General features: G+C 39.7%; 1 protein-coding gene across 3 annotated transcripts in view; it reads right to left on the bottom strand.

Moving 5' to 3' along the window:
- Nucleotides 1-15,402, bottom strand: part of ENPP3 (ectonucleotide pyrophosphatase/phosphodiesterase 3) — a 37,066-nt gene extending 21,664 nt beyond the window's left edge. Inside the window, exons 1-9 of one of the 3 annotated variants that reach the window (XM_032101731.1) lie at nt 14,947-15,401; nt 12,314-12,383; nt 10,083-10,205; nt 8,710-8,835; nt 7,560-7,620; nt 6,196-6,293; nt 3,555-3,634; nt 2,879-2,998; nt 1,377-1,486 (exon numbers count right to left, since the gene is read on the bottom strand). In XM_032101731.1, coding sequence (XP_031957622.1) covers nt 1,377-1,486; nt 2,879-2,998; nt 3,555-3,634; nt 6,196-6,293; nt 7,560-7,620; nt 8,710-8,835; nt 10,083-10,205; nt 12,314-12,383; nt 14,947-15,063 — 905 coding nt within the window. In that variant the 5' untranslated portion in view covers nt 15,064-15,401. Of the gene's footprint in view, nt 1-1,376; nt 1,487-2,878; nt 2,999-3,554; nt 3,635-6,195; nt 6,294-7,559; nt 7,621-8,709; nt 8,836-10,082; nt 10,206-12,313; nt 12,384-14,946 lie in introns of those variants that run through there. The other 2 variants (XM_032101732.1, XM_032101733.1) reach the window with 2 other exon arrangements.
- Between the last annotated feature and the right edge of the window lie 6,725 nt (nt 15,403-22,127).

Below are 22,127 nucleotides of genomic sequence, written 5' to 3'. Positions count from 1 at the left end.
AGAAAAAAAAATACGATGTTAACAAGACTTTCCGTCCACTTCTAATTCCTAGATACAGAGAAAGTGTCCATACTCTAGTCATATATTAAAGTCATAGATCTGGAACTAAGAATGATGCATTTTAACAAGGTACAGTAATTAATTTTATTAGTCCCATTTTTATTTGAATGTAAGTCACTTTAAGTGGCGAATTAGACAGACCCTGATTTTACAAACACAAATCTGTGTTGGTGAGACTACTTGTATATTTATAAATACATGCAAAAAAAGATATTTTAAGTTCAGGAAATAAACTTGAAATACAAGGTAGAATAATTTTTATTCTTTTCAGTATGTATAAGCATTGGATTTTCATATTTTAAAAGTAAGTAATAATCCCATCGAAGTCTTTGTGAGATCATGCTTTGTTTCTGATGAGAGAATTCACCCATTAAATAGCTCTGCTTTCCCTCAAAGTCACGCACAAGCTGTGTGTTAGTTACTTACAGTACTCAGGTGTTTTCTGAGTACCAATCCTACACATCACTGCAAAGTCTGTTATCTATAGAGACTTGCAGTTCTATGCTTGCTTTTGATTATCTTTCTAAATGTGAAGAATCATGGGAAATACACTGCAGTCATCACAATCATCAAAAATCTAGAAATAGTTTACTAATATCAATGCCTTCCATAGCAAAACAAACTGCAAGAAACACAAACAGAAAAAAACCCACAACAAAAACAATGTCACAAAAACTATGAAGGCAATTTCACGTGTAACCTTTGAACGGACTAGAAAAAGCCATACAAGAACTATGATTCAACAGCTGTGTGCACATTACCAAACATGCAAGCAAGGCCAGAGGAAATTGATTTAGAGCCCCTCTGCCTTCAGTAGCTTCCCTATCCAGCATTCTCTCTTCAATTAATTTCTGTCTCCCATAGCCTCTTGCCATGGCTTCCTAGTTTGTGTTCACTGTCTTAGGGTATAGGTTATCTGTAAGTTTATTGTCAACTGCAAGTATTTTTAAAGAGCTACATAATATCTGTTGATTTTATTCATGGAAATATGGCAATCATTGGTGCAACTTAGCGGTGGCTACTAATCAGTTCCAGGATGCTCTCCTACTGTTTTGCAGTTGGCTGAAACTTCCAAAATGTCTAGAAGAGCAGAATATACAGTACCATTTGACTTCTTCATTGTGAATCCTCTGACTGGTTTTGAAAATTTCAAGTATTTTCGGTAGTTCCATGACATAGCCAGGATGATGTGGCATGGCACTTATCTGTCAGACTTGTTTAAAAATCTTGTATTTCATTTCCTTCAACTGTCAAATAGCAGTCTGGATTTTTGGAGTAATCTTCAGGAATTTAGTACAAGCCCTATAAAATCTTACCCATTGTATATGGTGTACAAGGTGGGGTATGTTCCCTCAATTGGAACATCAGAGCCTGGCCAGAAGAAGGTGCCTGCTGTCAAATTTTGGTACATTGCTGTCAGCCAGACCTTTGGGTAAAGATACAAACAAATGATTTTTTGTCACCACTGGAGGACCTCAGATCACAAAAGTAGAAACGTGCTGCAAGCATGCATTTTTACTTCTCCTTTCACACATCACATAGTTACCTAATGACCATATCTGATCTGAAGTTTTGTTTCCTACATGCACATTCTGAAGAAAAATTAGTGTGGAAACAATGATGTTGTCATTTCTTGGATATTCTCAGCATAGAAAAAAATCATATAGGTATTTCCATAACTGGCAATGGGCAGTGATCATTTTTCCTGTGGCAAATCCCAGGATCATGAAGATGGAAGAAGCTGCCTTAGGGATATTCAGACTTGACATTAGGGAACATTTTTTAACACATACAATGTCAAACACTGGAACAGGCTTCCTAAAGAGGTTGTTGCTGCCCTATACCTGTCAGTGTTCACGAGGCATTTGGAGAACACCCTTAAAAATGTGATCTAACATTTGGCCAGCTCTGAGTTGGTCAGGCAGCTGGACTAGATGATCACTGTAAGTCCATTCCAACTGAAATATTCTATTCTACTAGTTTCAATTTTTTGTTTTGTGTCTATTTCTATTTCAGATATAGATTCTAATTATATGATTTTATTATAAGAGGGCATATTTCTATTAATCCTAAAAAGTGTAGCTCTGGCTGTGTTACAAACATGATGGAATCCTTCAGGAAAAAAAGAGCACCAAAACCTGGGTATTTGAGTGTACTATAAACATGACCACACAGACACACATACATAAATGTAGATTAAGTAGGTATACTATATATTGCATATGTTTGGGGTTTTTTCAGCACCATTATTAGAGATTGATATTTCTAGTAAATTAATAATATTAATCATAACCATAGGTAAAATTTGGGGTTGCTATGAAATGTGTCTTATGTTATATATAATTGACTTTTTTTTCAGAAATTAAGTTCTTTGGTACTCCCTTCCTTGCTTTTAAATGCCTGGACATTTGCAAATAGATATAGGTGTATTTGTAAATAGATGTAATTTGGAAACCAATTTCATTTTGTAGCAAGTTGTCAAAAGACAAAGAAAAAAAATACCCCAAAATCAAACCATACCAAAAATTTACTATGGCTCCCTATGGCAAGAAGTCCATTCCAGTGCTAGCCAAAATATTTCAGTCTTTTTTTACTAACTGCCACAAAAATTTTACATCTCAGAATTAACACTTTAAGAGTCCTTTTACTTCCATAACAAGCCAACTATTTTGTAGGCAGCCTATTATATGAAGCCTACAGGTTAGCTAGTACTTGCTGCAAATATATTGCAGTTTTGATAGTTACTCCCTTTTTGTTTTGTTTTATTATATGACACAAACCACTCTGGACATAAATACCATATGAGAAACAAACCTACTGGTTGCCCTTTCCACCATGCAGGTTTGAATTTTTCCTCCCCTGAAAGTGAGAAATGCGCATTCAAGTGTACATCATACATGTTGTTATCAATGATACCATGAGATTCTGGATACAATCCCTGTAAAATGAAAATAAACAAAATAAAATGCTTAGTCCAAAAGTCAAACGGACCCTAAACTACGTTTCAATGCACACTGCTGCAATGTTGCAATTTTGAAAGAACTGTTTTATCATAGAACACTTTCCTAATTCACACAAATCATACGCTTCCTGCCAATGAATTCAGTGTGCCCATCAAATTCCCCAGCTTCCATATTTCCTTCCCAGCCCAATTAAAATCTGATGTGCTGTAGGTTAGGTACCCTGTATGTCATGTGGCTGTTTATCAGCTGCCAAACCCACCCTAACAAATGCTATCATCAAAAGGCTGTGTCCTTACCCATGCTCACCCATATCCAGTTAGACTGACAAGGATCAGGAATAACCGGCTCACAGGCCAGGGTCAGATAGCACACGTGTAGCCACACAGATCATGCCTGTGTGTACCATCTCAGCATCTCTCTCTTTTTTATATCTATAGCATGAGTTCTCATGTCCCACTAAAAGACAGGCACCACAAAATCCTTTCTGTGTTATCCAGATTATGAAAAGGAAAAACAAAAATTCTCACTTACTGTGACAATAGTATAGTGGTTTGGAAAGGTTTTTGTGGGGTAAACAGCTCTCATGTATTTTGAATGTGTGCCACATGTTTCTGCAACAGATCAAGGTATTAATATACTTTTTTTTTTTTAATTGAAAACAAAGAGTCTTAAAAACAAACAAACAAAAATCACTACAATCAGTTCCTGCAGTTTTAGATGGAGAAATGTCACTCCAAAACAAGACTCATACAATCCTCGTGCCTCCTTGTGAGCTAAGCTTACTGTCCCGATGCAGTCAGTGGACCTGGATGCCCAATTCAGCTGCCTAAAGCCTCGGGGCCTAAGGTCCATTGAGAAATCTTTGATGATCCTGTTGGGCCTTCAGATGCTGCTTCTACATCCTGTCTGCCAACCCAAGTAAATTTCTCAGATGCTTCTGAGATCCTAAGTGGCCTAGATATGCATGTTTATGCAATGAGAATGAAGCCTGAGGTCAGACCAAACAAGATACTCTGCAGAGCTGATTGGTGACAAGCAGGGAAGGACTCAGTGGCTTAAGCACTAGAGCCAGGTGTCATTTGAGAAACCCTCTGATGTTCAAGACATCTGCATGAAAGTTGACAGTTTTGATGCAAATCTCTTCAAGATCTGTGTTCTCCTGACACAGCTATTGAAGGCCATGGCACTCTGAAGTATACTAAAAACACAGATTAAGGCAACAATTTGTCCTGTGGCACCCTCCTTCTGTTGATTGAGCTGACTTGTCCTCTAGGCTCTTGCACTGCACTATACAGACTGTATTAACCATAAAGGCACTGACTTCAGTGAGCAAGTAGACATCTCACATGCAGACATTTCCAAGAATATGTCTAAATGTAGGTGCTCTGTCCTGGAGTGAACCCCTCCCCAGGTGTCCTGCCCTGGAGTAAATCCCACTCCAGGTGTCCTACCTGTATCTCCAAACATTGCATTATTTTTCATCAATCAAAGGTACTCAGCACACAAATATCTGTAGTGTCTAAATCCACTGTAGGATCCAACTTATTTACCCACAAAACAAAAATGTGAAGACTGGAAGATGCCTTAATGCTGTTTTTACATCTAACTCACATGTACAAAGTTCTATATTAAGCTGTAACCAGATGATTATTTCATTCATGCTCAAACACACATTAATTGATGTAGAGCATTTCAGTCAAAGAAGAGAAGCTCATCTTAACTAAGCAACCTAAACAATGAAAGTGTGAAATTTTTCAACAAAACTATTCCAATGTGATACAGATTTAAAAAAAAGGCTTAGAGAGTGTTTGAAGAAGGGCTGAATAATTTATAAAGACATGAGAAATTCAGCAAAATTTTCTATGGAAGGATCTATAAAGAATCTATATCAATAGTGTACATATTCTATAACAACTAGCTTGATTAGCTCTACTGAATGTTCTAGGTTAAAGGAGTTAATAGAGAGGAAAGATTTTATGCCATGAATCAACACTACATTTGTTCTTTTGCAAATAAAGGTATTTCCCTTTCCTGTAGATTTCTGAGAAATATAAGCACGAGTGTGCATAAACAATTGCTCAAATTGACCACAAATATGAGCAATGTTGAATTAGACCTCTCCTTGTTTCAAAGGATTTCTTGGAAACATAAACATAGCATGGTATTCATCCCTTTTGCCAGTTTGGCATTTCCTTTTCACCTTGTTTCAAAAGACTGGAACTGACTACTGACTTCAAAATTCATGATTCCTCCACTGATTCAATTCCTTCCAGTCAGAATGACTTCAGAGAATAAACCATTTGCCCGAGAAGTCAGGTTTGCACATTGGTTCAACTTCAAGTTTCTGGATACTCTCATTATCCACAAACAAGATTGTTAACTATTCAGTAAAATGTAGTACATCATAATATCCATGGGAAATTTTCAAATAGAAACACAATGTAATGTACTCAGAACTGATAAAAATACTGTCAATTTAGACTATTGCTGCTGAGAAGAAATTAATAAATATGCAGACATTTTGTCCAGGTACAAAGTATCTGGAGATCTGAGCTCCAAAATATTCAGGAAATTTTAACCACATGTGCACTAATGTATCTCACTTTTTAGAGCCCTTTATAGCACAAACTGAAGATATCCAACTTACTCTTCCTCACAATATTCAGAAATACTGGAAAATGGTTACTTGAGCCTTACTGCAATAATTTCAACATACTAACATCTTAAAATATCTGACTTGAGAAAATGAATCTTTGAGGAAAATTTCCCAATAACACAATGCATTTCCTCTTAGTACTGTACTTTAATGTTCAACTCCTTATCAGCTATTTAGCAACTTTTTAATGCAGTACCAAGAATGCGGAAAATTCTTATCTGGAACTTTTTCTCAGTTTTAAACCGTATTTTAATGTTTATTTCAAACTGTGTATTTAATAAAAAGCTGCTGACAAATATTAGAGGCCTTGTTAAAAAAAAAGTCATGTTTGCTGTGCACTCAGATACAAGAAGCAATGCAGAACATATAATAATGAAAATATACAACTGATGAGAGAGTTAATTTGTGATTTTTTTCATTGCTGAGCAACACATATGCGTGACAGTATCAAAGGGGACCAGAGAGGTTGCATGCAGACTTTTAAAGAAAACAGTGAAAACACCCTTGGAAACTTACTGAGTTTTTCAATATTTGGCAGCAAGGAACTCCAAGTTTGCAAATATTCTGCTCTAAACCCATCCATTGAAAAAAGGATAAGTGGTGGGCGAGTAAATCTACAAGAAAATATAAGTTTATCATCATAAAGATGTTTGGAGAGTTGGTGACTTGTTAAGATTCTAACAATATAAATTCAGCTTTTATAAGCAGGATCTAGAATATTCATGTACATCCCAGAATTAATATCATTGTGTGAGATAAAGAAATAGTTCATTATTGAGAGCAAATATACAATCCTCCTGGTAAGAAATACCGTAGGAATAAAATACAAGTAATCCTTTCAGTGATAATATTAACAAAAAGTTACACATTGACATCAGGCAGTGATCACTAACCCAGTTAGTTTCTTATTAAAAGTGGTCTTTCCAAAACACAGAAGCACACTAGCATCAGTAGTCTGTATAAAAACAGTCTGCATAAAACAGCTTACTGGTTTGAATCGGAAATTAAATGGATCTTTATATAGCAACGCTGTTTACAGCACTTAAAGAAGCCTCCCTCCACTACTTTCCAAGCTTTAGCCTATGAAACTGTGTTAACTCAGCAAGCTATTTGTTAACCTAAAAAGTGTATTTTTATACCTATGTTGGGAGGTGCATGCAGGAACTCACAAAGAAGCCACAACTTTAATGGTCTTACTATTATAATTAAACTAAACTGGCAGTAAAATAAAAGAAAATAATGGATAATATCACAAGTACCATAACTGAATCAGAAATTAATTCATTTTTCTTCAAGGACAACTTTTAAATGGTGTTTCTGCCTAGCCTCTACCTATGATTCTGAAAAACTGCACAAATAGCAAAATTGTTTCAGCATTTGTAGATATACAGCTACTTTATAGCTCCCTTTTCAACACACCTTTCTTCCTGTAAATAATTGGAGCAAAAAAACCCCCAAACAACCCTGTTGCCTAAAGAACTGCAATCATGGATTCTAACAGTTATTACAGACTGCATAAGGTGACTTATCTGAATTGTCAAAGATACAATATGGTAACATGAAATGGACTATGACCAATTTGTGATAAATGAATCTTGAGATAACTCTAACAATTTTTCCAGGTCTTTGCAAACTGAATTTCAATCTGAATTTGAACTCCTGTACTCTGCTCTAAACTGTAAATGATCAATGAATGTAGAACAAGATGACAAAGGTTTTAGAAAGAACAAACATTCCTAGCCACAAACAATTTCTACAGAATATTGCTCAGGGCAGGGACCTTACTCTCCATAAATATGAAAACCTGTTTCAGAACACTGGAGTATTTCTGACCGTCTCAAAGATTTTATTTGCTAAGAAGAGAAATTCCTTTATCCTACCCTACTGGGCACTGAGGAGTTTCAATTGGCACACATGGTTCTTCTACCCAAGATATTTCACCTAGAAGGAAAAAAAAATCCTGAGTTAGCACTGACACGGCCCGCCCCCCCCCACCACCAAAAAAAGCAGCTACATGGATGATCTTTTTAAATCTCTTCTTGTAATATTTTCTGCTTCAACAGAAATGTAGGACTAAAGATACCTTTAGGAACAATTTGGTGCAACCTATTAGGCCCTCAAACCCTGAAAGGACTAGTGCTCACAACTGTAAGTTAAAAACAAAGCACACATACTACGCAGACAAGCAAACAAACAAAACGGAGAAGAAAACACTATGAAAGCTTAGGCTTTTATTGGGTTTTAAATGAAAAAATATTCAAACTGTATCCTGACCACACTGGACTACTTATTCCTTTTTTATTTTCTGTGTACCATTGACACACTTAGAGAGAAGAATGGGGCTGCCTTTAGCACTTCTTTTCTTTCTGTATGTTGTGGTTTAACCCCTTTTAGCTTTATTTTGCATTTAGGTAACAATAATTTTGCAGGAGTTGCCTTAAATTTATTGCCTTCCACAGCATAAAGGAATTCTGATAACAGATACTATGTCACCAGCATATTCCTCAAGTACCATTCCTGTAACTGAATTATACCAGTGCTATTCTTCATGTGTTTAGCTGGAGCCAGTATGAAACAATTAGCCATGAACAAAGATATTCAAAAATAAGTAAAACATAATAAATCCATTCCAAAAACAGATTTATAATAAAAAGGATGGGAAATTGTAGATTAGGGATGATTACTACAATATGTACTTCAGATTGTCTCCATCTCTTTTGGGGGGAAACAAAGGAAAAAAACAAAAGAAAGAAAGGAAACAACCCAAAGCCTCCACATGTGGTATACTTCTGCAGTATCCAAATCATTCTGTCTTTCTCAAGAACGACACAATTCACAGTGTTCTGCAGAAACTGTCTTTTTCACAGTCAAAAATACCAAAAGATTCACCTCAAAACATAAATTTTTCAAAATGTCAGTCAGAATCTAGTCTTGAGAAACAAATTCATCTACCTTTATATTTTCAATGTTTGACCATCTATCTATTTCATAAAATAATTTATATTTAAAACGTTTTGACTTTTGATTTACCTCTGCAAACACTGTAGTAATTTACACAGCAGTCTTTTTTCTGCAAGCAGTCATCAGAACAAGAACAGTAACTTCCAGGTATTCTTGTCTCACCACAACGGAAATTAGTGCACTTCCAAGATCGGGCTGAAAATTCCAAGAAAAAAATTATGATTCAGTTCACAGAACCTAATGTAAACTTCTTTGCATGGAAACCCCCCAAACAGGTAAAGAAAAAAAAAAAAATTGTTGTTTATATATACCGTTTGAGTTGTTTTATAAGTTTTCTCTGGAAAGAAAACTCAAGATTTCATTTAACAGAAAAAGCCTATTTCTTTGGCCATTGAACTGTAACACAGAGTCATAACATAATTTATTTTACAAAGGTATCCCCCAAGTCATCTCCTTCAATGCCTTCCATCTTTCCAAAAACATCTAGGGAAAAAAAACACCAAAAAACCACTCCATATTTCTTTTACAGAGAAGAAAGAGAAGCAAACTGACGTTTTTCATGGTTTTGCATATAAGTTCCAGCAGAGAGCAAAAAAAAAAAAAGAGAAGTAAGGGCTGAAGTGGGCAGAAAAAGAAATAAGGATGAAGAAATATCTGAACAGCTGCTGGGAAAGCAGAGACAGTAACTGGAGAGCAGCCTGCCCTCAATGCAGAACCAGGCTGTTCCCCTTGAAGATGAGTGGACTCCTCTGATCCCAGGCACCCACCAAGGAATGCACGAGGCTGGAGAGCACAGCCGACTGGGAAACGCCCCCTTATTTTCAAAAGTGCAAGAGGTACTGGCACAACAGGGTTGTTTCAAGGGCCCTGCTTAAAGATAACTCACGATTTCTGCTCATGCTCATCTTCAGCTTTATATGTGCCATGAAATACGTGTGGCAAATGCTTTGGTTACCCATAAGGGACAAAAATACAGGGATCTGATTTGAGAACGATGCAGGAAGATTTTGTGTACTGTCATGTCATCAAGTTACAGCCCTCTAGCCACCTGAGTATCGAGGCAGCTTGAATCTGCCACACCCACCTGAACAGGAATAACTTTACTGGGAGGGTGACCGGAACGCTGGAAAGGCTGCCCAGACAGGTTGTGTAATCTCCTTTCCAGAAGACATTCAAAAGCTGTGTGGACACAAGCCTCAGCAGTGTGCCCTAGGACCTTGCTTGAGCAGGAAGTTGGACTAGATGGCCTCCAGTGGTCCATTCCAACCCTAACCATTCTGTGATTTTGTGATTTTTGTCACATTTCCCTCCCTAGGAAATGTGACATGACTTCTGTGTATCTGCACAAACATGAGAATTACCCATTTTCTATTACAGTCACATGAAAAAACATATTCAAAATAAAATGGACACCAGTGAGCACTGCCTGTAGGGTGACTTACTCGGCTCCACACAGGTGTCCTCATAGTCCCAGCAGCAATCCTGACGCTCCTTGCAGCCGCTGTCACACTGGCAGCCGGGCACGCCGTTCCTGTGTGGCTCATTGCACTTGTGTCTGCAGCTGACTGTAAGGAGAAGGCAGCAAGGCTGAGTGCTCAGATAACCCTGTCCCAGGCAGGTCTGTTAAACGGGTCATGGATATGGGCCGCAGGGAGAAATGTGCTGAATAATTTCCCAAATCCAATTCCCTAGCCATTTTCCAATACGGTCACTAGCACACAGGCCAGCAAGGTGCAAGCAAGGCTGTAGGAATCCCTCTGGGTGCTGAAGGTCCTGACAGCTGTTGTGGGACTATGCTGGTCCACAGCCTGGGGCAGAGCTGTTTCTGCAACAGGTCTCTCCAAAACCACTGGCACAGGAGGCAATGCCAGGGTGTCCCACACTGCCAGCATGAGGAAGAGGAGACTGCCATTTCCCCTGCTCATTTCTCAGTCTGAAACAAAAGAGGAAGAGTGATTCCCACTTTGGATGTTCTGTAATATGCCTGCGTGGGATGGAAGCTTCCTCAGGGCTGGGTACCAGAGCCATGGGGGCACCCCAGGGGCATCTGGGCAGGGACCAGCAACCAGGACCCATCCCACCACTCCAGCCTGGAGCAGGGCAGCCCCACACCAGGTACTGGGCCCTTCCCTGGCAAAAGAGACAGGTCAAGGCCAGGCTGTTGGCCTGTGGCTGGGCCTGGCTCAGCAGAACTCATGGATGGGCAGGGCAAGGCTGTGGGGAGATAGAGGCCATCCCTGCTGGGTCAGTGGTGGGACAGGGGAGGTGGCCCCTGGGGCCCGGGCAGGGTGGGGGCAGCCTGGGGGAATCTCCTTTCCTGGAGACATTCAAAAGCCATCTGGACACAAACCATAAAGCTTATTAGTGCACTCAGGACCCTGGAAATATCTCTGCTACTTTATTGTTAAAAGGTCCCTTAAAAATCTGTAGGTTTGGTTGTTTTAATTAAAAGAAAGAAAAGGGTCCAAATGAGGGGCCTGGCGGTGGAAGCTGTATTCCTCAGCACAGCTCTGACACCTTCGTGCAGGGTGAAGGAACAGCTCTGGGTCTCCTGAGGACACCTGAAGACCTCCCCCGATCTCCAAAGATCACTTGCAGTTCCACACCAGCCTCCACATGGACAAGCCCGGTGTCCACATTCTCTGTACTCCAGAAATACTATTTGAACCATGCTGAGCTCCTGCATTTCCAGTTTTCTTCTCCCCTCACACTGTTGGACAGGAAAAGGTATAACTATCTACTCAGGTTTGCTAGGGCAATTCCCTTATAATTGCCACAAGGTTCATTTCATGCTTTTGCAGGATGCACTGCCTACAAATTTGGGCTTTAGTATCGACTTTGTAGAGTCCATGCAGAGCTAAAATGATTTTCAAATGATGAAAAAACAATTACGGTTCCACTTCATCTTATTTGCTAGGCCCATGGTATTGAAAGACTTCAGAAGGATCTAAGACTTGATGAACTACTAGGTAAACAAGTACAAGATGTGTTGATTAGCAATGAGAAAGAGACTCTGCTTTCTTGAACTCCTCCAGTGTGGGATTACTCTTGCTTTGATTCTAAAGGAAGTATTAATTCACAATGTGTTGTGTTTGTTTGTTCTCACCTAGAATGACCCCCTGACATCAAAACACTAACTAGTGTTAGTAACTAAGTAAAAAATACCGTTCCACCCAATCAAGCCACTATCCCCTTTTTACTGTAGCTTTACAGAAACTGAAGTTTTCAAAGAATATTCATAATCAGTGTTAGAATCAGCTACCTGAACTATGCCAAATATATTCAAAGCATGAGTCCTGAAGATGATCCAATGATATTTCTCTCACAAAATACTGTTTAAATAATTGCAAGACATTATATGTAGTAAGATAACACATATCTCAAATTTTCTGAAAGTGTTAATGTAATAAAACTTCCAAACATGCTGTGAACTAGGTTTCACATTTCTGGAAAGATCAGCAAGGCACTTGGTTGTTTAGGACAGGTTTTTCAAGTATAGATTTTCAGTGTTTAGTTTTTATGCAATCGAACTTGAAAAATTCAAGAACTTTATTTTCACAGGTGGTGACTTTTCACAGTTCATTTACATTACACCATAAAAGAGCCTTTGCTGAAAGCCTTTACCAGATCCAGATCATTGGCAATTATGCTGATGAAAGTATCATAAACGTACCTTGCTCCTTCTTGAGTCCTAGTCCTAAACCTAGTCCCAGGGATACAGCCACCAAAGCACACAGTAGAACCTGTCACACAGACACAGGGAAACCAACATTCACAACTATGATAAACTGTTATGTTTATTAAAAATTAACTCTATTATTAATATTTCTATGAATGCATGATTTCTTAAGAACTAATCTCTTCTCTGTACTTCATCAAAAAATTGAGCCTGAAGATAGGAGAGGCACGATAATTATAACCTTAGGATCTGAGGCTCTAATGCTGCACTTATAACCTATGGCCAGTTGTAATGATGTAATTGGGGAAATCTTTGCTGGGGAAAAGATAGTAGGATCAATGTATTTATCTGTTTTGCAAATCCTTTATCTGTACAAATAAAGGTAATTCCTTTTACTTATTTTCTGTATTTACCTGGAATGATCATAAGGATCTCTTAAGAGATTTAGCTGGATTGAGGCTGCAAGTGTAAAATTTTCACCCACACGACAGCTTCTGCTAATAAGTCACCCTGTCAGCAAGGTTAGAGGAAATCGGAAAGAGACTAACAGCCCAAGGAAACTCTGTAACAGAAAGCAGCATAACTTTGGGAGACTGGGGGAGAACTGAGGAAGCTTTTATCAGCTCAATGGGCACCCAAGACAAATGGCAATGCATGCTGGCTGAAAGGTGCAGTGAAAAGTGACAGAGTATTTTGTGGTGTATGCACTTTCATCTTCGCCAAGATAATAGTGGGAAAGAAAATGCATATCACAGAAAAAATCACCATGAACTGGCAGTTTATGTCCCACTTTTGCCTCAGAGCTTTCTTTTGTCTTCTGCCATTTCCAGGAATCAGATGACTGATTAGTGGAAATATTAAGGTTAAAAATAAAGTAGAAATGAGAGAGGGTTACTCTCACGCTCAGTGTTATTGTAATGAAGCCTCTTATCTTAAGACTACAGCAACTATAAGGAACTGAGAACAACTGCATGTGCATCCCCTGATCTTTGCTGCTGCCTGTCCTGCCTTGCAGGTGCTGGGCAGAAGCGTGGCAGCAGGGAGGGCTGCTCAGCTCTCAGGTGTGGGTGTACAACTGGTATTTTTCTCAAGCAATACCAAACACTAGAAATGCCATAATTACTTCCTTTACACTTTCTCCTTCTCACCTTTACTTTCTTCCTGCTACTTACTCACAGGTTTTTGTACAGATGTACCTCAAAAGGAGTGGAAATGGAATTGGTGAGAGAACTGGATGAGAGAGACAGATGGAGTAAGGATGTGTGGAAAGATTGCCCAGATTGACAGAAATGCTGGAGTCCCTTGAAAAGAGACCTCAGGTGTGAAGGCAGCAGTTTAATCCTACATCCAGTCAGCAGGGACTGAAAATCAGGGAGTTCATCTGGGCTAGACCAGCAGCCACTCTTTCTGGACAGGGAGGATAACACTGCCAGGTTAACCTAACAGATCTCGTTTCACTGAGCACAGATAAGTCAAATCACCAGGGCATGTACTTCGCACCTTGAAGTCACTATGGTTTTGCCCTTCTTTTTGATTAAAACTCCCATTTGTAATTGAAATAAATAGATGATACTAAACTGAAGTACAAATTGAAGTACAGCTATTACAGCAACAAACATTCCCACTTTTTCAAGTAATGAGACAGCTGAAGTAAAACCCAAAAACTCCTATCGGGTATACAGATAAGATGCTGCATTTATTACAACATTTACAAATACCCTTGATTTTGGGACATTCGTTCTTAAGGTGAAATAACGTTGGTAGTACCAACACAGTTTTCAGTATTTCCCTCTTATTTTATGCAATCCTTGCACAATGCAGCATTAAATAGGAAACTGTACTATGTGAAATTGTTCTGATTACATAGAGCTGAAAAGTGTAGTAGTTTGACTCTTTTCTATAGGGCTGTTTTCAAAATTAAGTTGCAAGTATTTCTAAAATCAGTACCTGTAGTTTTCTCTAAGTTTCAATTTACAAATGCAAGAGCTTGTGCAAACATATACACACATTTAATGCTTGTTTCTATTGTGGTCACATACAGAAGATACAACAAAAGATGTTTAAAGCTGAACAAAAAGCCTACACTTTATTATTTACAAGGCAGCTGCATGGATCTTAAAGCCTCAGGGAAGAGGTAAAGAGTTGTCATGATATTTGAGATGTGAGACTGACAATACTGTACAAAATGTTTCATTAGGTTTTTCCCATGCCTTACTTCCTGATTGTTTTTTGCCAACGACTTTCCTATATGTTCTGTTTCGTTAACAACAAATTTAAAGATACAAAAGTAAGCAAAAAGAAACTGTGGTTGCTTTGGCCACAAACACATGTTTTAAGACAATATCTAAAACAAAGTATCGAAGCAATGTCTTCACTGTGCAAAAGAACAGTCAGGTTAATGAATCACAACAAAAATTGCCGTAAAAAAAATTGCTTCTTACGTACCAGAACTTTAGAAATGTGCCAGTGAAATTAGTGCAGTTTCAGTGACACACTCACACAGTAAAATTTTAACTACCAATTACCAAGCTACCCTGAATGATTATACTAATACAATGAAACTTCAAAAAATCCTGCAGATTTGAGAATTGTTAAACTAGCAGCCCCTAAGAGCAGCACCTACTTACAGCACAGATGACTTTGTATTTAAAGACGGTTTTTTTCTTCACATACTCTCCTGGTTGTAAAGACATCTGCTCCGAATATCTTCTGTGATCCTTGGGTATATCACCCTCAAGCTCCATTTTGCCGAGATCTGCCTCTCGTCTGCGTCTTCTGCCTCCTCAGCGTCCCCAGCTGGGTTAGCCGCAAGTGAGATGCTACTCCTTCTTCAAGAGTTCCTAGTACTTTGCTCATAGGTCTTCTTATGAGATCTCAGCTTTTGCATCAGTGTTAGGTTTGAAGGAAGCCAAAGCAAGCAAGAAAACTACTCTGAAAGGTCAAAGGCTGAAAAGCATTATCTGTGTTCAGGGAGCCTGGCTGTTCAAGATAAGAACTGCATTAGGCAGTTAAATTGAGATTAGAAGTAATACGTTGCTAAGCAATAAAATGCAAAAATACTCAAGTAGTCAACTATTTGGTTAAAAGCTTGTCATCCAGAGAATTTACCCTCAAAGAAAGTGTTAAATATACGAAACCAATATGAAAGGAGACGTTTTCTTACTCCGTGTTCTGTGTCACGCCTATGTTTTCAGATCGCTTTCCTTATTTAGCGTCAGAGGATTTGTCCCGTTTAGTTTCAATCCACCTTCGTCTCAACTTTTTTCCACTTCTCTATATGTTTGATTTTAAGTTGCTATAACTGTTACTTAAAAACAGATGGTATACAGACGTACAGAATCAAATTCAATTAAAAAAAAAAAACAACAATATTTTTTATTTAAGTACAATTTAAAATCTGTTTTTCAACCTGGTGGTTAATGGAAGGCTGTTATGAAAATGTACCTTCATAGCGTACTAGGACTATGAATGTGTAACTATCCAGATGTTGATCTGATTCTAAATTTGAGCACCGCATGAGCTGCAACTTACAATAATTAAATTTAAAATGTTTATAATTATATATAAAAATCCAAACCATGATACTAAACACGGTGGTGTGAAGAAAATTAACTCCACTGCAGCCCAAACCAGTACGATCTCCTTATTCTATACATTTGTCTCATGCTGAAGTCCCACATTATCCAGTACCTCCTCATTAATCACATGCACACACACACACCCCCCTCCTTTAATTTATAGACAGATATCACTCCCTCACTCCATGGGCCATCCCTGTACAACACCCATAAAAAGCCCATTGAGTTCCCTTCTTCCGTGACTGGGGTTCCATCTCTTGTGGTGATTGCTCAGGATAGGAGGTGTGTTCTGTAGAGCTACCAGTTGCCAAAACCTATTCAGGTTGGGTCACACCCGCAGGGATTCTTGTGAAGCTTGCCCTTCCTTACGGCGGCTTCTGCTGTTGCGCCTCCTACGTAACACCACGCAACTCAAACAATGAGTTACAACAGCTAGACATTGTATCCTTTACAATTCCCACACCTGGGCTCTTCAAACGAGGTTAAAAGGTTCCTTAATTAACTCCTCCTCTTACCATGCTGGGATGGACTTACAGGTTGCAGACTTTCCCTTGGTTGGAAAGGCGCTCTGCAGAAAGGGACCTGGGGATGCTGGTCAACAGCAGCTGAACATGAGCCAGCGTGTGGCCAGGTGGCCAAGAAGGCCAATAGCATCCTGGCCTGTCCCAGCAATAGTGTGGCCAGCAGGACCAGAGCAGGGATTGTCCCCCTGTACTTGGCACTGGTGAGGCCACACCTCCAATCCCGTGTTCAGTTCTGGGCCCCTCACTACAAGAAAGACATGGAGGTGTTGGAGGGTGTGCAGAGAAGGGCAACAGAGCTGGGGAAGGGTCTGGAGCACAAGTCTGATGAGAAATTGGCTGAGGGAGCTGGGGGTGCTTAACCTGGAGAAAAGGAGGCTTAGGAAGGAGCTTTATCACTCTCTGCAACTACTGAAAGGAGGTTGTAGCCAGGTGGGCCTCTTCTTCCAGGTAACAAGTAACAGGACAAGACGAAAAGGCCTCAAATTGCACCAGGGGAGGTTTAGATTGGCTATTAGGAAAAATTTCTTCCTGAAAGAAATTAGATAGATTTGTCTTTACAAACAAACTATGGGTCTGCTGATAAAAGCTAGATACTGAGAGGTGAAAGAAACAATAGGAGGAATTCCACTGATTGATGAAAGGAGTGAGAGGGATTTGTCTTTACAAACAAACTGTGGGTTTACTGATAGGTAAAGATAGATTCTGAGAGACAAAAGAAGCAATGGGAAAAACCATAAATTCCATGGGAAAAGAAAAAGGTGAGTATACATTAGAAGGGGGTCTGTATTAGGTGATTCGGGGAGTCTGTACCTCTCAAGTACCTCAGCCAATGGGGAAAGAGAGAGGGAAATGTGGCTGGGAAATTAGGATAAAAAGGAGTCTGCGTCCTCTAACAATTTGGGAGACCCCAAGGGAAATGCCCCATGACCTCTCACTTTATTCGAATAAAGTAACAGGACTCCTCTGTCTCCTTTTTGGACGTAAAACTCTGGTGTTTGTGGATTAATTTTCCTGACATTCCTCAAAAGTATTGTCAAGCATTTGGGCATGGCTGAGTCACCATCCTTGGAGGTATTTAAAAGACATGTAGATGTGGTGCTTAGGGACATGATTTAGTGTTGGACTTAGCAGTCTTTTCCAACCTAAATGATTCCATGATTCTACTATTCAGGGGTGTAGCTGCTCCACTATCCACAGACGCTTTGGGGTATATCTGCTCCAGCCTGGTGTTATTCAGAGTTCACGGCCCCTTCAACCAGAGTTCAGACTATTGTTACAGCATTCCTACAGTAGTACAAAACCAGCAGCAATGACCAGGCCATCTGTCTGCCCAGGCATGTGGCCAGTGCTGTTATCAAAATGCTCCCAGGCACAGGAAAGTAAGATGATAAGCGCTACAGCATACGGCAGCCATGGACAATCACTCCATTCTAATATAGAGCAAAGCAAGCAGGTCCTCTGGTGAGAGCAGGAGCCTGCCAATTAATAGCCTAAACAGCTGTAGCAGCTGTAAATCCAGTATAGTGCGTTCCTATCAAATCTGTCGTTATCTTCAACCCCTCTGGCCCCACACTGGGTGCCAAAAAGCACACTTGTGGGTTGCAGGCAGCTCAGACCCACACAGACACTCACACCGTCCCCTGCTGTGGGAAGCAGGGAAGAACAGGAAGGGTAGAAATGAGAAAGCTTGTGAGTTGAGACACAGGCAATTTAATAGGTAAAGCAAAGCCATGCACACAAACAAAGCAAAATCACTCCATCACTACTTTCCACCAGCAGGCAGGTGTTTATTCGAGGAAGGTAGAGTTCCACCACGTGTCATGATTACATGGGAAGGTAGACACCATCACTCTGACCATTCCCTATGCCTTCCTTATTTTTTTCCCTAAGTTTTATTGATGAGCACATTCTAGGACATTCCTTACCAACAAAATTAGATTACAATTAAAAAAACTTAATAAAAATTGGCCAAGAACCCAAACTTTTCTGTTTCAAGATCAAAAGCCTCACACGTTAAAAATACTTCTTTTTATCCCTACCAAAAGGGAAAAAAAGCAATCCATATGATCAATACATAAGAATAAAGAAAGCAACAAGAAAGAAAGAAATAATCATTCTTTCTGTTCTCAATTACTAAACCATAAATTTGAGTGACCATTCTGCCTACAGACTGACACTATACAAATGCAGGGAGAGGGTGAAAAAAACCCCATTCCCCTATAGTTACACTGCAGTCCTCAGTTCATCTGGCACTTTCAGGAAGAGGAAGGTGTTTTCAAAGAACACAGGCAGGACATCTCTGACATATACATGTTAACAAGCACATCAGGAAAATGGGGAGAGTAATTTCTGAATAGCACTTCGTTGTAGACACTTTCAATTTTCACTACTAAGAAGTCAAAAGTCCTCTAAGGCATGAAGAACTAGGCAGGCCCAACACACCATGAATTCTAAGATACCTTTGTAGTCATTTGTCATCTATCTTCTAAAATTAATGGCACTCACTTAGGAAAAAACACTCTGAAGTTTAACCATTTTTCTCATAAATGTTTCTTTTCAGCCATAAACATTAAAATTATCATTTTGATGAAGGTGGTTTTGCTAGAGTACTACGATATTTACAAGCATTTTGAAAAGTGCATTTCTTTTTCTGTATCTGGATGAAGCGAGTCATTTCATCCTCATGCAAATGCTGCTTTCCTGCTTTGTTTGGTGAGGTGTGTGGCTCAGTGATACCCAGTACAGAGTCTAATAGTGGTTCATGCCTTGGCAGGCACACCTGGGTACAGTCGCTCCAGGGTTAACAGCAGTACTGTTTCTCCTCCTGGATGCGTGGTTCCCTTGGGCAAAGCAGGATGACCTTTGCCTAGGGCCTGACCTGCTGTAGCACCCCTTGCTCCCAGCTCCATCCCAATAACTAGATTCTCTGCCAAAGTGTGACAGAGAGAAGTTAGTCAGGTCTTCAGGTGAGCCCTGTCCCATACACACACCCCCTCTCCTTTACAATTGTCTCCGATGGGAAATACGATTTGTCCTAAAATAAGAATACCGAGTGAGAATACTAAGATAAGAACACCAAGCGAGCATTCCCGAACTGTCTGGGTGTTCCTATAATGACACATTTCAGAGACAGGGAGCTGTCATGATTTCGACTGACTTTGGCACACATCAGCCTGCAAAAGTGTTTAAAATACTTCTGGAGACTGGGCCAACTGGGCAAACTGGTCTCCCAGGCTGCAGACAGCTTCCAGGCAGATCCCCCTGTCCTGGCAGGGGTGCCTGCAGGGTACATCCAGCCCAAAGGTGAGGAACACTCACTTTTGGTGAGTGGACAGGCAAGTAAAAGCACCAAAATCCTAAAGAGACAGAGACAAAATCCTAAAGCAGCTCCACAGGTGCTTTGATGCTTTGCCACTTGCCTTTGTAAGGCCAAAGACTGTGAATATGTACATTTCTAGCTGGTTATAATATAAGCTGGTTATAATATGTTTAGACATGCTTATATTGTATACTGCTTTGGCAATATTAGGATATTGTATTAGCAATAAATCTAATCATACTCATCCACATAATGTATCATGCTTCTTGTGCCTGATCAAGAGTCTCCTCTCTACCACTCTTCTACACAAAGGTAGGATCATAGGTAGTTTGGTTTTGTTAAAATGAGATCTGGTTAGACAAGGTGTTCATTCAGGACATAATTCACCATTTGAACCTCTTTGAGGGTTCAAGGCTATTACATAGTTGAGTGGTTGAATTTTAAAATTCAAAATTTGGTATAGTATTTGGGACAAGTTGTGAAACAGGACCCTAGCTAGGATTAGACCAAGTCTGTCTAATAGAGGTGACCAGCTAGATTTAGGCTTGCATGCTAACTACTGTTGAGAATGCACGTTGGCTAATGACCTAACATCAAGATAAAGTTGTATTAGGCACAAAGTAGTGGACAGATTGTATGTTGGTAATATTAGGGTTGGATAGGAATGGCTGTTAGCCCGTAAGTGTGACAAAGTAGTAAGGCAGAAAAAAGTAAGAATAGTAGATTGGTCCTCAAAATAATAATAAGGCATTATGATGAGTAAAACAACTTCTTTTGGGCTCAGTTTCCAGTCCTCTTATGGGTCACTGTGGGAATGGATTAGGAGCATGGGACAGAATTTGAGTAGACACCCTGGGCATTGTCATTTTAATAAAATATGAGGTGATCTGTCCAGGATGGACAAGTACTGACACTGGGTATTGATGGAACATGCATGGTGTCCTGGGGTGACTGTATGATACTGTATTCTCTATCGTCTTCCATATGTCAAACATGAATAATGTCAGATTGTTCTGCAGCACTCTTTAAATAAGCATACAATGAAGAGTATTATCAACATTTTTTACAGAATAAATAACTTCATGTTAAAACTGAGGCCAACCCAATTCTAAGAGCAAGACAAGCATGTACAAGCAGACCTTCAATTGCATCCCCTCTGTTTTCAGTGATCATCTGTTACATGTATATGTAGGTAATAACACACATGCAAGCATTATTTTTTTCCTAACCAGGTACTTCCCACTGCTGACAAGAATGCACTGACTTCAAAGCATCCTGTACCTGTTGGCTGCAACACACATCTCTGCTAGCTGTGCAAGCGCTGATGCCCCATGTATCACTGTCTTCTGTGGTACTTCTTAAATTTACTCACAACATTTCTCATTGTTTATGTGATCTGTTCTTCTAGGCCTGTTTACACAGAAGCCGTTTATATTTAAAACAAGCAATTGGCTACCCATTTCCATGTGAGCCTTTCCCCCATGAGTACACCCTGCTACCTCCTGCTCAACTCCAAGCCTGGAAATGTTAACTTTTCACTGCTCTGAGGCCCCTAGTTATCAGCTTGATAGTTGATCAGACAGGGAGGTGAACAGCTTTATTTTTCCATTGAAGACATAAGTTTGTATCTGTTTACCAGCACTAGCTGGATGTTTGAAGCCAAACATCCACAGACAGCTCAGAAAATACAGCGTCAGCATCAAAGATACACAAAATTTTAAAACTGTCTTGATTTGGCATTTTATGTTTATTTTTAGTATAAAAACCTCTGGATATATAAATAGATATAAAATGCTCTCTACCAGATAGGTGGTTGTGGACAGCTGGAGGTCAGCCACATGCCTCAGGTAACAAATTACAGGACAAAGAAAACAGCCTCAAGTAGCACCAGAGGAGGTTTAGATTGCATATAAGGAAAAAAATGTTCACTGAAAGGGTGGTTAGGCATTGAAACAGACTGCTTAGGGAAGTGGTGGAATCACCATCCCTGGAAGTGTTCAAAACTGTGCAGATGTAGCCCTTGGGGACATGGTTTGGCGGTGGGCTTGGTAGTGCTGGGCAACTGGTTGGACTCGACGATATTGGAGGTCTTTTCCCATCTTAATGATTCTGTGATTCTAATGTAATACTATTGTGCTCATTTTTAAATGTAATACTACGGTATTTTACTGCGTCCAGTTTTGGCATAGGAGCTCCTGGAGTGGGTCCAGTAGAGGGCTGTGAGGATGACTGGGGGACTGGAGCATGTCTCGTATGAGGAAGGGCTGAGGGAGCCTTTTCAGCCTCAAGAAGAGACAACTGAGAGGGGACATCATCAATGTCTGAAAGTATCTGAAGGGAGGGTGCCCAGAGGATGAAGCCAGGCTCTTCTCAGTAGTGCCCAGCAA

This window comes from Corvus moneduloides, chromosome 3, assembly GCF_009650955.1.
Source record: "Corvus moneduloides isolate bCorMon1 chromosome 3, bCorMon1.pri, whole genome shotgun sequence".
Classification (NCBI taxonomy): Eukaryota; Metazoa; Chordata; class Aves; order Passeriformes; family Corvidae; genus Corvus; species Corvus moneduloides.
The sequence above is the reverse complement of the archived record's forward strand: the minus strand, read 5'-3'. Positions and strand labels throughout refer to the sequence as shown.